General features: G+C 34.5%; 1 protein-coding gene across 2 annotated transcripts; it reads right to left on the bottom strand.

The window, feature by feature from the left end:
- Positions 1-742: 742 nt before the first annotated feature.
- Positions 743-18,120, bottom strand: LOC128222924 (solute carrier family 13 member 2-like). Of its 2 annotated transcripts, none has more exons than XM_052932101.1 (14): positions 17,887-18,120; positions 12,246-12,395; positions 10,896-11,011; positions 9,639-9,769; positions 9,009-9,114; positions 8,369-8,611; positions 7,214-7,345; positions 6,524-6,607; positions 5,432-5,557; positions 4,944-5,035; positions 3,779-3,888; positions 2,784-2,945; positions 2,057-2,194; positions 743-1,492 (listed from the first exon to the last, which is right to left on the bottom strand). In XM_052932101.1, the coding sequence occupies exons 1-14, from the start codon at positions 18,004-18,006 to the stop codon at positions 1,334-1,336; spliced, it is 1,869 nt and encodes a 622-aa protein (XP_052788061.1). In that variant the 5' UTR covers positions 18,007-18,120; the 3' UTR covers positions 743-1,333. The 2 variants fall into 2 exon arrangements, with proteins under 2 accessions (XP_052788061.1, XP_052788062.1); XM_052932102.1 differs by having other exon boundaries at positions 7,214-7,336.
- Positions 18,121-18,483: the final 363 nt, after the last annotated feature.

Genomic DNA, 18,483 nt, shown 5'->3' with positions numbered 1-18,483 from the left:
GCAGTAAATTGTTTGGCGCCATGGCCCCGAACATAAATAAGTTTGTAAAGAAACACTAAAGGACTTTGGTTTGGATCCGGAGGTGCGATGGTGACGGACTCTTTCTACGTAGAAATTTAGATAACATTGTGCAGCATTATCATGAACACTGTTGCAGCGAATCGAGTTGTAGAACTAGACTGTAATAAACCTTCTTTCATCAACCATTTAAAGCAAATGCGTGTATATACATTCACGGAACTATGTGCACCACATGGGCATAGTCTGTTTGTATAATTTAATAATGTTCTGAACGTAGGAGGTTATCACTTTTCAATCCGCAGTGACTTGGTGATCTTGCCTTTGAACGAAAATGTCTCACGTGCGAGAAACACTTTACAGTACCGGGAACGCTGAATGGGCAGTCTGTCTTCTAGTTGGTTGAATTAGATTAAATGTGATGCTTATATGAATTTCATATCTTATTACAATTATGATAATTAACACAAGCTTGCATGTTAGGTGATATAGCCCGACTGCGTTCATACCCCAATAATGACATAAATCCCGCAGTTCAATCCTTAAATGAATCCTTGTATACTGCACAGAAGGACGCTCAGATCTGACATGAGATAGACAGCAGAGGGCAATAAAGATACACATCAATACACAGAAGTTTTGTACTATATATACACGGATTTATCATCAGTGAAACAGACACAGAAGTAGTTTACTTAAAGGTAAAAGGGATGTGTTATTGTATTCATTAATCTTTTATTCAATAAATTAGGATACAACTGAAATACACCCAATTGATATGAATTGTTACATATCATCGTTGTGTTTAAACTCGTTACCTGCAATATTTAGAATATAGGTTGAGGTGTTCCAATTTGCTTTCATCTCAATCAAACTCAACTCAATTCAACTCAAAACAAGTTTATAATTACATCAAGTTTGCATATAATAGCAAATTCACTGACACTTGTAAGAGAAAGGACATGAGAATGGTAAACACGCAAAGAAATGCACAAAACAATACACGGAAAACAATCATATTTAAGAACAATATTCAAGTTTTTAGTCAACAATTCTACTCCTTTTATTACAGAGACTAAGTGCAAATAAAAAAATATATTTTCAAGACACACCTTTTCGTACCTCATGACACACGAGAATGAACCAATCATTTTTTTCGTTGTCTTTGTTTTTAAACACCGCGTTTAATTTACATAATTTTATTTGTCTAAATTCCAAGTAAAAACCCATATTATGCAGTTATGCCAAAACATACAAGAATACATAAGAACGAACTAGCAGTATATTGAAACACAGTATTATGAACGGATCCATTTTATACAGATTGTATCGTTGTTGTTGTAATGTTGGTGCCGTTTGTATTCTGCAGAAAATCAGGCAGCGTATCAAGATCAAACATGGATGTTCCCCATGTATTCACAGCTAACATTGAACAACCTATGCCAATTATCTTCATTGGCAACCCAGCTAAGGCCTGAAACAATTATATATGATTATAAAGATACAAAAAAGGTTATAAAAGTCAAAGCGAGTATTTTAGCACTTAATGATGATTCATTTGGGTACATACTTTCAACTGCGTTGTTTTAAGTAGAGAGTCGATTATGTGAGTGTTCCTTTTCCCACACCGTCTTAAGATTGTTTGCATATCTTTGCTTTCAAATATCTGTTATTAATTGCATCCGATTTGTAAGCGTTACGCCTTCTACACAACTCATAAAGTATACCGAGCATGCTGATACCTGGTAGCCTCTACGAGAATGCGTTTGTTATGACGTAGGTAAGTTATGGTCAAAACTGCTAATAAGAGGTAAAGGCGAACACGCTTTAGGTGTTAACCACCAGGACCGTACCTAGGCATGGAAGTTGACGTTTAGAATCATAATATCCTTCATTACCGTTGACTTCAAAAGTTTCGGACGGGAGTGGGAACGCCATCAGCTCGCACCCAATTTAACACATTGACACCAAATTGATCTAAAACCTTTTTGGTAGGGTCGAATGCTTCAAAATGCTTCAGGAATGCCCCTGCTCTTACCATATCTGGTATAGAGATATATCCAGTCGCAAATACAATGGCTGATGGGGGCGCCGATACTGGCAGCATGAACGCGAATGAGCATGCGATTGTTCCCGATATCATTAGGTGTAGAGGATTGGTTCCGAGAGACAGGGACTGAAACAGAAGCCAAACCATGGGGAAAATTATTCAATAATACAAACTAAATTAAGAGCCAAGCAGTCAAACTATTAACATTGAGCCAGTATTATGGCATAAGGATTTAAGCCAAACACACACATAAAGCGAATCAGACACTCAACAATACACAAACAGCCACTAGACAACAGACAAAACTAAATGGTGGCAATACCATCTTTGAACGGTAGGTGATACGATTGTTTCATAATCTGTGCCACTTGATGATTTAAACCTGCCTCAACCACAAAGCTGATTGGTCCCAACAGGTTTATCAATCTGGCTTCAATTTACGAAGCTGTTTCAATAATAGCTTGATACAAGACATGCCTTCAAATTTAAGTTGTCATATACTTACAAGTATTAATGAAATAATAGTTAAGTTGGCATAATATCAGCAGATAATAATGTAATTGCTTGCAAGAAACCACACCTCATTGACTAAATATCTCGACATATTTATAATATAACCATTTTAATGAAAACTTACTATTGATACAAAGCTTTGCGCGTCACTATTTCGGACTGCAAAACAACACATAATAAAAACATAAACAATCTCAAGTACCATATCCCTCAAAATAGGCACAAACAGTTGTGCCGTTGCCGGGTTACTCATCACCTCGGTAACGAAGGAAACCACGGTAAGGATTAGAAGGTTCATCACAAGTGGATGAAGACCGCCAAGTAATTTGAGCTCCTCGCCTATCCAAGTGGAGAGACCGGATTCCTGTGTAATAAAAATACAGATCAATATTAAACCATGCCTAGAAGATTGAAATATAGCAATTAGCGTAAACTCCTCGCCTATCCATTTGAAGAAAGCGGATTCCTGTGTGCTATAGTTAACCGTTCAATATCAAACCATGCCATAGCTGATTGAAGTCTAGCCAATACTGTAAGCGCCTTGTCTATTCAGGTGGAGAAACCAGAGTCCTGTATGATATAGCAAACTGTGCAATATCAAACAATACAATGGATTATTAAAGTCTAGCCAATAGCGGAAATCGTCGGCTAATCAAGTGGAGATCACAGATTCCTGTATGATTAAGAAACATGTTGAATATCTAATAATTTCAGCGAAATTGAAATTTAGCAAAAAGCTTGTCCAAGTAAAGAGTCCTGATTTCTTTGTGATAACGAGAATGTTTTCACACAGAAGGATGAGGTCTAGCAAGTGCCTGCAACTCACCTTCTATCCAAGTGGACACTTCGTATTTCTTTAGTTTTTGGAATTTTCAAAAACGAATATTTAAATAAACCATATGGTTTCTTTTACTACAAACAGATGGTTAATACTCAAAAAACACTGTTAAGAATGAACATCATGCACAAACAACCAGGAAGAAGGCAAATTAGTGCCTAAATAAGTTTGCATTTAATAATCTTAAATATAAAAATAACTAAGACAGTTTGTTTTTCATCATTGTTCTGCATTTTGAATATAAGTTGATGAACCGGGATTTCTCTTGGGGCAAATACTTGTACAATAAACAGAGTACGTACATTTAATCAATGTGTATTAGAATACTGTTTCACTTTCAAATTATTGAAATGTTCAACCTGACTCGCTCTAGCCATTGCAAACCCTCCTCCCACAAGTATGAGAACCCCCCATGGTAGCTGCTTGGTCACCATCTGCCATTTAAGGATTGGTGTGTAGGAAGGTTTGCCTGGAAAAATGAAAGCAAGAGGAATATAAGGTGACGGATATTAACCACCTGACTAATTCTGAACTAAAACAAAAACGAAACAACTACAATAAGCATTTAATGGTAGCGGTCTGGTCACTTTCTGCAATTTCAGGATAGGTGATATAGTTAAAAAGCGACCTCGATGTTGTTCATTACAGTAGATTTTGTCGGAACCGAAATATAAAGAGGAGAACTGTTTGTTTCTGTGTACGATTGCAACATAATTTAACGAGTGAGGACCAAAATCTATAATTCACGAGTGTTTTAGCCTTTATTATGTGTCTAAAAGGTATATACAATAATTGCAAAGAAGGCAAACGTAACATAGTTTCGGAAATGACGATTTTGAAATTGTGTACGAACCCTGTGCAAACCCTGCATTTGAAAATGAGAGCTAAAATTCAAAACATTGAAATATATCAAACAGATATTTTCACTGTTTAAAAACAAATGTCATTTGTATTCCATTGATAACTCTGACGGTACAACCAAAAAGCATACAATAAAAGTCAGTATTCAAAATGTTATGGCTGAATGGTATGTTTACCTTTTACGGACATTTGTTTGCCGTGAATAAATAAGACCCTCAAGTTTTAATGCTATTATAGTGCCATTTTGAACTGTTGATGACAGTATTTTTATGTTCTTAATATCATTAACCTATAAGTAATAAAGCGCTTAAAAGGTCAGTTAAATATAACAAATATATTTTAATAGCTAATAAACAATCTTATTACTTTTCATAACAGCATTTAAGTGATCTAGTCTTGATACAACATCACCTAACTACATTAAAGTTTGCTTTAACATCAAACCAAATACAGCCGAGGGTTATAAACAAACAAGGACCTTGTAGGTAATAGATAATTTTACACATACATAATTCTAACCTTTCGGACCCTCTGCTGATATCATCGGCGCATTTAAATAACCTGGCGAATACTAAAGCCCATACTTAATTAAATATACATACTAAATTAAAGCTTTATGTCGATATCTATAAGCAACACATATTCGTGTTTGTTTGATTTTACCTTTCCTCCAACACAGAATGTTCGGCCTCTTTTCCGGAAGGATAAACAGCAAGGTACTCAAAAGGATGCATGGCGTTGAGTCTGAAACTAAGCTGAAAGAAAACAATGCCCGTTTATTTGCATTTCCAATAATACAATATAATTTACAGGGACAGAAGGTTAACCATGTTAGAGGAATTATGTTCGACCCCTTTTCCGGAAGGTTCAAGTATTGTTAACACTATGGGTTCCTACACTACACTAAAGTCACACTAACATCAGAATAGCTTAACAAAAAATGATGGGATAACCACATTGAAACACGAATTCAATCGAACACATGTTTACTGTGGAATTAAACCAGTGTATTAACACACATATCCTAATATGTACTAATTCTTACCAAATCTCTGCCGCGCCTCAGTTTTAATATACTAAGTCGAAACATAATTCCTTGTTATCGATTATATTCGTTGTTGAAACATTTTAATGACGCACAATCAAAGTACCTCTGTCCGTCGTTGATGTCTGTTTCGACAAACAAATCGCCCCACCCAGAAATGTTTGGAGGATTTCGGAACAGCCAGAATAAGACCATGGAACCAAAAACAACCACCACTTGGCTCTCAGCAAACCTGTAAACAAATATGCAAACATGTATAGTCAACCTTAACACAAATATATTGAACCATTTATCAAATGATAACACTACATGATGGTTTATATCTGCTAAGTCATGATATATCAAACTAATAACACAGCTTTAGTTTCTATGTATACCTTAAAAGTTTATTTTGGCGATGTTCAGAAAATTAAGCGAGCACACCGATGCTGCAGGCCCAGAATGTTCGCACCATTTTCTTTAGATCGCCTTATTGAACTCTAACTTATTTGGTTTCCGCACTTATTTGACTAAATAGTTCCTCCCTTTTTTATTGTCACGTGATATTTTGGCGCGAAAGTTAAACCGCCCAGGCGTTAGTTTCATTAAATGATGGTCGTGCGATATCAAATTTAGGTGATCATTCATCTACTGTATTTCAAATTCGGGTTCATGGCACAAGCTTTTACTGTCTCCAGACATGTCAGATTTACTTGTCATTCGTAGCTACTTTGCGTATGTGCATAAGAAAAAAAGACAACAGTACCAACCATTTAGACCGACAAAACTTTCCATTACGAAAAATAAATGCTTGTATTCATCGTCAAATCCGCTCTACATGATATAGAGCTTCAGAAATTAGGATAAATCTCGATTATCATTGACCACCAATATGTGCGAACATCAAAAACCATTTAAGAGAATATATCATTAGAGTAATTTTTAATGCATGATAAAGAAAAAAACAACAACACTGGGCCTTTTTGGTGTAATGGTGATTTAATATTTTTATATCGAAATTTTATTAACATGCCGAAGGAACAAATGTGATCAGATAAATATAATTTCGAAAACAGTGAAAATCAATGTAATTTATCATTAGAACTGTTCACTGACAATATTAATAATCTGTTTAGCCTCGCTCAATATGAGTCTAAACCGGATCATATTCAAGGGCTTCGGTTATTTGTATAACAATTTTGATAAGAGTTCAACCTACGATATACGTCCAAGAGCTTCAGCTCGCCTCTTGATTGCTGCATTGATTGCTGATTTTTCAACCGGGTCCATTCTCTTCAAGCAACTATGGAGAAAAGCAGTCATAATATTTATATAAAAAAAAATGAGGACTTGGAAAGAGCACATTTTACCACGAACGCCGTACACAATGTTAGAAGATTATTTTTGAATTGGATGCATAAGTTCTAAAAGGTAAATTAGAATTCAATTAAATGTATAAATATGCTAAGAAGGAAAACTAATACAAGAGTATATTTAGCTAAACTAATGTAGTAACGTATTGTGGAGTGCAGCAGGTTGGCGTATGTAGATCTTATCAATGGATCTTATTCACCAAACATCCATAATATAATAACATATTTTTACTAATTAGTAAGAAGCATCGTTAATCTAAATCAAGTCCAAATACACATAACAAATTGCTGTACAAAACGTTTAATGTATTAACATGTATAAATATTGCTTTAAAGAATTACAGAACGTGGTAATCTTAATAAATTTATTTTATGTATAGTCGCTAGTTTATGAGAAATCAGTCTAGTAACTATTATCCATTTATCCAAATTATTAGCCACAATCATTTGAAGGCCAACTGGTTATTATACATATAATGTTACTGTTCAATAAGGGAATTTGCTATAAACGCCAGAACGTGATAGTGTACATATACCTGAAACCCAGAAAACGGAAAGACAACCACAACCATCCGAAGACGAGAGTTATGCAGGACAGTGGAAGAGCAAATCCCATCCAAGATGCAAACGTTATTGGTGACTCATTCTGTCCGTTGTCTCTGTAAAACCTAATATCAATAGGCTTTGACTTAAAACGAGAAAGAATATATTCATGACTTGTGGCAATACTTTTGCACAGGACAGACAAACAGGTTTCAGCTGTTTCACGCCATACACGTTTCTAACAAAGGCATCTCTTAGCATAGATGTTTCTCCACCATTTGAAATAAAAGAGGCTAAATTGTGTGACGATTTTTATTACCAACACCCTTTTTCTCTTGTGTGAGCTAATATTGGAATATCCAGTCTTTAACAAGGACATTTCGTCTATATTTGATATAAATGCATCACTTATAAGCTTTCATTTATTACCTCGTTTAATAAATTAGTCTTATTATGATTCACATATGCTATCAAACTTCCTAACCAACTCATATGAAACCTATGCACTTTATTGACGAATATATGGAGTAGAAACGCCTTGGGAAGAAACGTCTTGGGCTTGAAACATCCACAAACCCTTTTGCACATACTATTTCGGTCAGAATATTTATCTGAGTAACTAGACTACAATATCAGTCTTTCGAAATGAATAGAAGTTGAATCATATGTTGCAAGGGCCGCGGTGAAATGAGCTGAGTTTATATAAACAGAAAAAGATGGTTCCCATTCAAATTCTCAAATTGTATAAGGATTATAGACTTAAATAGAGGACATATACTATGACGATGTACGATATACATTAACGGTCTGCATTGAAAGACAGAGACACTCCTGTTCAAGTTTGTCTGTTTATCTCCTTCCTAGGATATTAGATATCTGGATTATTTAAACTCGCTTTAAGAACACCTTACACAAACAGTTCCACATGACAAAGTCGATTCACTTTAGACTTGCATTAACTTAACAGGAACATGAAGGTTAAGTTTACTTTTGAAATCAAATATAAACGGTTTGTTTGCAGGTCGGTGATTTACATAGATCACTTTATATTTAATATGTTTATTATGTTTATTTTAAACACCTTTCCGTCTGTAGTTGGATTATACATCAAACAAAGAAAGTCAGATATAAAAACTTATCAATCATACTTGTCCGCGACGTCTTTCAGAACAAGATTTGGTGGTGTCCCAGTTATAGTTGCAATTCCGCCACAATATGCTCCGTATGCTACGCTCAAACAAAGTGCTTTTGCAAGCGCCTTAAACGCTTCGTCTTTCTTCTTCTTATCTGATGGTGTTTCCGTCGGGTCATCCTTGTGCTCATTGTCCAGTTCCACCTTTTCCTCGGTGACATTTTCTTCTTCCGGTTCTTCAGTGACTGTTAAACTGTGTCTGTAAAACACCAATGTTTACGACACTTATTTTGAACACAATACTTACGCATTCACTTGACATTTTCTTCTCAAAGCAGTACAATTACGACTAAACATGTTAAAAAAATGGATCCACATGCAAAGTTAAATATAAATCGGATCATTTTTGCTGCTTCGGTTGATGAATGCCTAATTTCATAATCATTTAAATTGGATAGGCTGATCGGCATACGTACAATTCAATCTTCCCACAATGAAATGAAAGAAAATTCAGTTGACCACTGACCTAACGTTATTACATGGTTAACACAATAGAACGTTTACTTTATATCATATCAAAAACTAATAACCAATGAACATCGCGTCAAAATAATTGTTTTCGCGATCGATGATTCGAGTTGCATATTCAATCATACCTCGGCACATTTCCGTTTAACTCATATCGTTGTTTTGAATCCTCTGGACTAATTTCATCAAAGTCTTCTTTAAGTTCAAAGGCTGGATTCACATTTGACTGTAATTCTGGAAAACAAAACAACTATACATATACATTTATCAGACATCGAGGAACTAACTCAAGAGAACAGATCGTCCGATTCATCATGTTTATAAATTACTCTAAAACTGTAAATAATTTAGTGTATTACAAAAAAGGAGATATCAAGTATTTTTGAATGGGAATAATTTTAGTACAACCAACGTGAACACGATAACATCTGCTTGACTTTGTATATACCTGATTGAGCCCTGACTTGTTGATCCAGAACAAATGGCCATGTTGTTAGGATGGTATATGACATGCATTTGACTTTGTACAAATTTTGAATATCATGTGGCGAATGCCGCATTGTCATTTATCCGATAAAGAGAAGCCACGATGCACCCCATTTTTATATAGCCGTACGTACCTGATTAATCTATAACCTCTTAAACGTATACGCATACAGCCAAAAGCGATCACAGCGCCGGTCTCTTGCGTTTTGTTTATCAATGTAGAAACATCGTGGTGGTCATGCTTACTACGACCAATTCATTTTTGAACGTACCTGTCTGAGCCCTGACTTCCCGGACAGACTCGCACACGGCCAGTATGATGGGTATCATCATGGCGGTGGCTGATGTGTTGTTTATCCAGAAAGACAACAGCCAGGTTGACACCATGGCCCCTAGCATTAACCTGAATATCAATGAAGATGTTCAAAGAAGTAGTTATTTAATAAAAGTTGCATTAATCAAAGAATTAAAACAAGGCATTTGCAATGAGTATGTATACACATCAATATAGTCATGGAAAAAAATGGTTAGTAAAGAGGACGTATTATTTCACAGTAATTCATATCGTAGGATGTATAACTTTCATTTACAGACTTTTGGCCCCAGTATTACGTTTAATCGTTAAGAATTGAAGTTTTAAAATTAAACAGACATGGCGTCGCTGATTTGGTCACCGGACTGCTGAAAACAGGTTTCAATCTATGACATTTAGAATATATTAGGATAAATCTTAATACCTACGAAGGACCTGCCTGCCTAAAATATGATACATTATTTGAACAATGAAATGATAAGAGATTAAATCATTACTGATGCTAGTTATCGATTTAAGTTTTTCATTTTAGTTATTGATTCCAGTTATTGATTTTAGTTATTGATTTTAGTTATTGATTTTAGTTATTGATTCTAGTTATTGATTTTATTTATTGATTCTAGTTATTGATTTTAGTTATTGTTTTTAGTTATTCATTTTGTTATAGGATGCAAACTCATATCAAGGAACTTGTTACATTTCTATTTGTAAAGCGATTTCTAATATAAAGTACATGTGTATGTGTAAAAAGGAAAATGTACCATTCTGAAGTTAATTTCGTGCCTAATCGCAAGTCATGATGATCATAATAAATGAGTAAGAGTTACTTAAACACCGCGATTTACCACCGAAAATTGTTTATATATGATTGTTTATTCTCCTCATTTTAAACAAGGAAATTATTCGTCAGTATAACATGATTACAAAAGTTACTTACTTCCTTATTTTAAAACGTTTACCTGTTTAAAAAAAAAATGTATAATTAATCTTAATACAATGATGTTTACATTCTTCATCTTTGCGACGGTTATCAAGTTTTCATTTAAACTTTGTAAACAGGAAAAAAAACTTTCTTTTGATATGCTGATCTACAGCACGGCAAAGGTCATAGGTTATATTCTGGAATGTAAGCTCAGGCAACTTAACCTGATCTTTTTCACATTTATGGGATAGAATTTAATTTTCTTATTTTCCCTGTAAGCAAGTGTAATCATACATGATTGGCTGAGCTCCCACAAGAACCAGGACGTATAGGGATATCCTTGTGTGAAGTCTCGTCTCCTCCAGGGCCATAGCAATGAGCAGACCTCCGAGGAGCAGCATCGATATGTCCTGAAAATCAGGATAGATTAAGATAACACAGAAATACACTTGGCAGGATGAGGTCTGCCAAACGTTTGAGGTGTTTACAGATATCCTGTATTCGCAACGATCATAGCGATGAGTAGGTCGCCATGGACCAGCATCGATATGCACTGAATAAAAGGGGTGTTAACATATATGTAAAGTAGGCTAAGCCCCAAGGGGATAAGGGCGCGTAAGGCGCCTCAGCGATGACAAGGTAACGAAGGACAAGCGTAGATATGTCAAAACAACGATTAGACTTCTTTGTGTCCCAATTCATATAAGTTAATCATTTATTAAGATTTGTTTTGATAAGTAACTGCTAGGGGTCTTCACATTGTTCCAGCCATTATTACTGTAAACACAAATCATTTCAACTAATAATATACCATATGCAACCGATCATGTTATTAATTGAAAAGCTTTTGAATGCGGCAAAATACATACTTATGTTAACAACTTTCTCCTAATGCATTACATAAAGATATAGATGATATGATATGGATATTTCAAAATTGCTTGAATAAGGTGAAACAATAACAAATTATTATTTGATCGAATAAACAAGTTCACTTGTCATTTTAACTGAATGAAGAGTATTCCGTTGATAATTGTCTCGCATTGCATCTTGTCAGATTTAACGTTAATTGTAAAACTATACATGAATCTGATATATGATAAATCTATAAGATAAGCATTGTTCCATATGTACAGACCGGAAATGTTTTCTTTTTCTATATGTTTAACATATGGGCTGTAAGCTTAAAGTAAAAACATATCTTCCTCTTCGTAGCCCGAACCAGTCCGATACTGCTTTGTTTATGATATTTATAAACTATCGTTTAGAATGTTTCTTACAACCAATTCATTCCATTGTTGACGAGCGCTAGCATGTTTTCGTTCGAGAAAAAAACAAACCTATCATAATGTGAATGTATCCTTTTTTAATTTCATAAATGACATGACTAAGAGGATTTCGAATTTTGAAGATCCTTTAATTTATATTAGTGTAATTTAAAACAAATTCCATAAAATAGATAATGCGAAGCATCAGATTGCAACCATGACATGAAACATAAGAGAAATTAACGATATTAACCATTATCAAACATGTATATGTTATCTTATAAAACATGACGTAGTTGTGATGAATTAAGTGCCAAATTGTAAAAATATAGGCTATACATAGACAATAAATGACCAAAATAAAACAACCACAGACCGAAAAGTAGGTGGAGCTAATCAATCTCGCCGGAGCAACGCCGACCATCGGAAACAGGAACACAGGAAGAAGTGATGTCACCGCTATTGGCAACGCCTCCGTAAGCCACAACAAGGCCATAACTATAATAACGTAAGCACATTTCGACTCCTGAAATTTAAAGTGTAATGATATGATATTGTGATATGATGCATTTAATACCGGCTGGTATCTATTGTTGTACTTATTGAAGGTATACTAGAGGAATAACGTAAATTTGCGCCATATCGCACAAACGCTCTTGAAAAATAATAATGTAACAGGTAGCGTTAAAACAAGATTGTATTAATAAAAAGCTTCACACTTTACGAACGAGTCAATTTACACCATTTAACAATGTTAGAATGAGTCCCAGAGGTTTCTTCCCGCTAGGATTATTTTTAGTAGCAGACCACTATACTGATTCAAGAAAGTATCAAACACAGCATAAATGTATTAGGCTTTAAGACCTGCTTGCAATAACTTCACCACATGGAAAAACCTAGAGCGGCGACCCCAATCACCATTTTGTAAAATAAATAAATATTATATTAAAACTTAGCCCTTACGTTTTCTACGACTTACAGCCCATTTCAAGATGTATTTGGGCCATATTACAATTTGCTAATTGAATTTTCTTTCATACAGGATACCATTTTATTCCAAAGTCTGTTTTTTTACTTTGCACTGTATTAAACTTTGGGAGCTGCTTGCGTTTAACTAAACATGGAAGCAGCTATAGCTGCGAGCCTCCCCCGTCCCCCTAATATTTTTAAGATAAAAATAATATCGCAAAACTGAGAGATGCACTCCTACTCCCAAATAAGATTGACCATAATTAATAATATCGTTTCAATATTCCTAAAAGGATGAAAAATGTCAAAAACAATAGTTCCGAGTTTAATTTAAAAGAAATGAGCATAAAACACGGTATTTCTACCTTTTGAGACTATAGTAGAACAGTAATTCTTAAGTATTCACCAATCATTGAATTTGTTCCAGCTTTCTGCTATTAAATAAACGGTTACAGTTTTGCTATCGGTGATACATTTTTTCCATAAATGCATTATTTAGTAAGAAGGTAAAAGTTTATCAGTCAAAATGTATGTTTGTTAGACATGTGTATGTTTTGATTTTGAATAAGAGTGTCAATTTAACAATCATAACTTTTTTTACGACTGACAAACTATTTAAATATATAACCTGGACATATTTCAATAAAGCTATTGCAGTTTTCTTCAAAAAGAAATCACATTTCTTTGGAGTCGGCGTATTTACTTTGCAAGTTAGTTTGTACAATTCAAATGGTTTGAATCCCAAACATATTCACTTGAAAAAAAATTTGCGTGAAAAAGTACAGAATCAAACTGTGAAACATTGTAAGACATGAGCTTTATAGTAAACAAAAGAACACTTTTTTTATTTGATATCTTCAGTGGCATAATGAGATTGTTGTTAACAAATTGTAAATCAATAACAAACACAAAGGTTGTAAACATATTTCATGCAACGGAACGAAGTGATCAAGGAGACTAATAAGTGACTCAAAACATTGCAGTTCTATACACTTAAGGTTCTTCAGATTAATTGCCAAAAACACGTACACGTGAAAAGACGTATTTATTGCAAAGCAAAGCAAACATTGCCCTCCACTTTTCTAATAGATATGTTAGCTATTCAGTCGAGCAGGCAGGAAATACGATCGCGATATTTTAATTGAAAAAGCATATCAATTTAACATGTCACTTAACGTTCTCTTAGCGATATGTATCGGATAGCGTTATGAGGATAAAACATCTTTATCTAGCTTTTTTTTAGGCTGTAGGCCGCTAGGTCTGCATACATTTATAATCATTAATCGGAATCTAGCATCGGCAGCACGACATACCACTTTTAAGATTTGACGATTAAATGCGCACACGGGTGTATAAACGCCAGCTCTGTTAGAACTGCCTTGGTCAACGACCTAATAAGCAGTTACGTTACATCTACATTACCTAGTTACCAATTTGCTCTAATAGATACGGAACTGCGTTCTGCATATCGATTAGCTTACTAAAAATAGGACTTTCATGAGTATTCATAATGTGTTATGCGATTAATTAAGTTCGAATATGATGCGATATTGTTTTATCATGCAAATGAATTCATAGAAACACACAATAATTTTAATATCAACGTGCTACCAAACGCAGAATGCGTAAATAGTTTCAAAATGAGTAAAATTACATAGATGTATATATCCGTTTTTACTTTTGGCCGCGGCCGGGGAACTAGATATAATCGGTTTAAAATACAGTCGAACCCCGTTGGTTCGCACTCGCTTGGCTCGAATTTTTCATTTGCTCGAACTTGATGTTAAGGACCGATTTCTTTATACTGAAAGTCGCCTGGCTCAAATTTTCCGAGGCTCGTGATATATTTGCTGGTCCCTAGGAGTTCGTGTCATCGGGGTTCTACTGTAGAACCTGGCTCATCGGATAAGGACGAAAACATGGGTCGTATTGAATATGCAATTAAATACTTATAAATCGTAAGATATAAATTATTCATTATAATATTTAGTTTTATCCTATAAACAGTTTTGATGGTGATTGTAATTAATTCATTAGTATTATTTTATGTTTATTATAGCCTAGTTCGGCCCTTACTGGACAGTTCTTTATTGAGAGTGTTAGAATGTATTTATTATACTGTGCCGCATGAAATCATTAACTCATGTAACACTGCGTAAAGTGTTTGAATATACGGGAATGTACTGAAACCCGTATATCCAACGTGTACGGAAAGTGTACGGGATGTTGAATATACGGGTGTGTTCGGGCCCGTATATTCATAAAACTCGCACATCATGAGTATACGGGAATCAATGTACGGGCGTGTACTAACCCGTACATCCGTGTTAAAAAAAAAAAGAATTCTGTAATCAATTTAGGTCTTTGGGTGTTAAATTTGATAGCATACATGATATGAACGACATTTATACCATTGACTTAAAAATCACTGTTACGTAGAAAAACAGAATGGTATAAGTAAAAATCACCTTTGTAGAAATTTGAATGCTTTAATGGGTTTTGACAGCTTTTGATGAAAAAAGGTCGAAATGATAACAAATAAATAAAATGGACAATACTGCGTTGATTAAGTAACGACTAGTACTTTAACTATTTTGATGGTTGTGCGACACCGTACATTTCCGTATATCTTGAGTGTACGGATTTGTACGGTCTCCGTACATGTTGAAAAAACGGGAAATTATGTTCTTTCGTATATTCATAGTGTACGGGATTATACCATTCCCGTACACGATGAATATACGGGCGTGTACAATTCCCGTATATTATGGATGTACGGAAAAATGTCAGTTCCCGTACACGCTGAGTGTACAGAAAAGTTTGGATATACGGAAATGTACTTTTTCCCGTACACCCATGTTATAAAATAGTTTTGAATTTTGTAATCAATTAAGGTAATTTGGTGTTTTTGACAGCATATATGATATCAACAACATTGATATCATTGACTTGCAGAGAAACGGTGATATGTAAGGAAGGGTCATGTTTTGTAGAAATTGTGAATACTTTCTGGGTTTTAACAGACTTTGATGAAATTAAAAAGACATCTTCATGGTACAGAAGAATAAGATTTGACAATGCTGAGTGGTGTTACATTTGACAGCATATATGATACGATCAATATTTATTGCATATACCATTGACTTATTCGTTTTTCCGTGTTTCGCAGAGTAACAGGAGTCGCGTTTTGTAGAAATATTAACGCTTTAATGTGTTTTAACAGCCGTTGAAGAAATTACAATTATGGCATCTATATGATACACAATAATTGAATTCGACAATTCTTGGTGGATATATTCACGGCTAAGGCCCGGGAATGTTTAGTTTCCCGTACATGATGAATATACGGGCGTGTACAAATCTCGTATATTATGGATGTTTGGAAACATACAAGTAACATTACCCGTACTAAGTGTAAACACGGACAAGTTGTGTTTCCCGTACACGCTTAGTGTTCGAGAATGTTTAGTTTCCCCGCATGATGAATATACCAATGGGACAAATAGGTTATGAGGGGAGGGGTTTACTCCTAAATGTAAAGACTTTTATAAAATAAACACATAAGGCTATATCGCTTTTAGTAAATCGTAGGAATTAACTTATAGTATGTTCTTATCATCTTTAGCCATTACTTAATGCATATAATAGATATTCACAATTAAAGCCAAAGCGCTCAAAGCGTTGATAGGCTTTCGACCTTCTACAATTTGTGTGTATTGTCATATTATTCCGAATGGAATGGAAAGTGTTTGAAGATTTCTCAGATTGTCTTAGTAACTTCAGCCCAGAACCTTGATTTCTTTTTTGATTTTTTTAAAAATAATTTACCACTGATATTAGTCTGTTCATTTTGTCCACGAGTGACATAGGTTGAGGGCAAATATTTAAAACCTCAATACATACAGGGAATAAATAGTATGTTGGTTATTCGACCCAGACGAACTTTGCATTTTGCTTAGTGAATTTGGTTTAATAGTCATACTCTGGTAGATAATACTAGGTCTGTGTCGTGGACAGTGGAAGTATATCTGGCAAGGCGTAGGAATTTTTCGGGTGAAACGAAGGCGAACCCGATATATTCTGCAGCCGAGCCAGACTATACAGGTCATGGTTCAATATCACTACAAACACTCGCTACATGTTCAATGCATTTATTTCATTATGATATTAAAGGATAATGTGTTGGATGTTCAAAACTGCACCGGAAAGGAGAGAACTCATTACTGTTGTAAGTGAGATTTTGTCATTCAACACAAAAATGAAGCTAACTATCCGACCATTGAATGATGAATATCTTTCAGCATTTGCGGGTGGGGTAAGTGCACATGTAGATTTTCTAGGCGATTTTATTTGTGTTATTATCATGCAATGTGATTGAACTTTGTAGGCGAGTGATTGCTATGGTCGGTTGTTTGCGTACTTATAATAAGATTCTGATGCATTTTTTTTGTGCTTTACTCTGACATTTTATAATAGCAAAGAAGTCCGTTTTTGCGGTCGCCTGACCAATTGACAGTAAATAAACATCAATGGTCAACTATCATAATAAACTAAACTTTCACGGCACTTTGTTATTGGACCGATTTGTGTGCACGCTATAGGATTAACTGAATGGAAGTGTAGATTTTACTAAAGCAAATGCCTTATCCATGGCAGTGCATTTTTATGAAACCAAAGTTCCAGATACAGTTTCGTATTCATTTAACTTTTACTCAATACCTTACAAATGAATTTGGTATTCCACATCTTAAATGAGTATTTTTGGTGACTAATACTCCATGGTTTTGATTGAATTAAGTATCATGATTAAATCTAAAGATTTTTGCGATGGATGTTTATGTAAATTTCTTTTTTACAATTATATTGCTGTGTTCACAATACGCTGCCTTTCAATGCCTTAAGCGCTTTGATTATTTAATTTGTATTTAACGTTAATAATTGTTGAAAATGTTTCAATGTTTGCATTTATAGTTTCCTCATATGTTTTTAGTTTTCTTTATGTAAGCCTATTTGAATAGTTTATAAATGCAGAATAACATCACACTAACCTGTTTCAAGTCTGGATCATAATTTGTTAGAAGTCCTATTGGTAAAACAAAGGCAACCACAGTCATCCAAACACATTTTGTCGACACGAGCGTTTGAGTACAAATATTAAACTTGCCCATAGCGTTTAATTGCTACGTATTATAATAAACGAACGTTGCAAGTGGATTTTATTTAATCACCTTTATAACAATAGTGCGATGTAAACATTCGCTTTACTCCTATCGTGTGTACAAGGCTTTATAGTGACGTGCAACAGTTTACCTGCCCGAAGCAGTCGTATTTTAGTATGTCTTTATCTTCTGTTTACTGCTTTATTAAACAACCAGAGATATTTTTAATTAATCAAATAGTTAAGTGATAAGAAAATATTTGCAAACTCTTTAAACATTAAAAAAGCCCTTAAACTAGCATTCGCGCCGCAAAGTATGGTAATATGGAATAGTCATTAATGTTATGAAAAAGTTTTAAGTTAACCATGACCTCAATGTTATATATAACCAACAAGTTTGGTATACCATTACTTAATCCCTGGAAATCAACACCATACAATATTGCAAACGGTATATTGAGTATGTTAAAGGTAATATATTTTTTTA

The sequence above is a fragment of the Mya arenaria genome, chromosome 17 (genome assembly GCF_026914265.1).
Source record: "Mya arenaria isolate MELC-2E11 chromosome 17, ASM2691426v1".
Classification (NCBI taxonomy): domain Eukaryota; kingdom Metazoa; phylum Mollusca; class Bivalvia; order Myida; family Myidae; genus Mya; species Mya arenaria.
The sequence above is the reverse complement of the archived record's forward strand: the minus strand, read 5'-3'. Positions and strand labels throughout refer to the sequence as shown.

Coding starts and splice junctions, on each gene's coding strand:
- LOC128222924 (XM_052932101.1), bottom strand. CDS start 18,006: ATGGGCAAGTTTAATATTTGTACTCAAACGCTCGTGTCGACAAAATGT. Junction 9,770..10,895: donor GTGGGAGCTCAGCCAATCAT/GTATGATTACAC, acceptor ATTGATATTCAG/GTTAATGCTAGGGGCCATGG. Junction 2,195..2,783: donor TGCCTATTTTGAGGGATATG/GTACTTGAGATT, acceptor CTTCTGTTTCAG/TCCCTGTCTCTCGGAACCAA.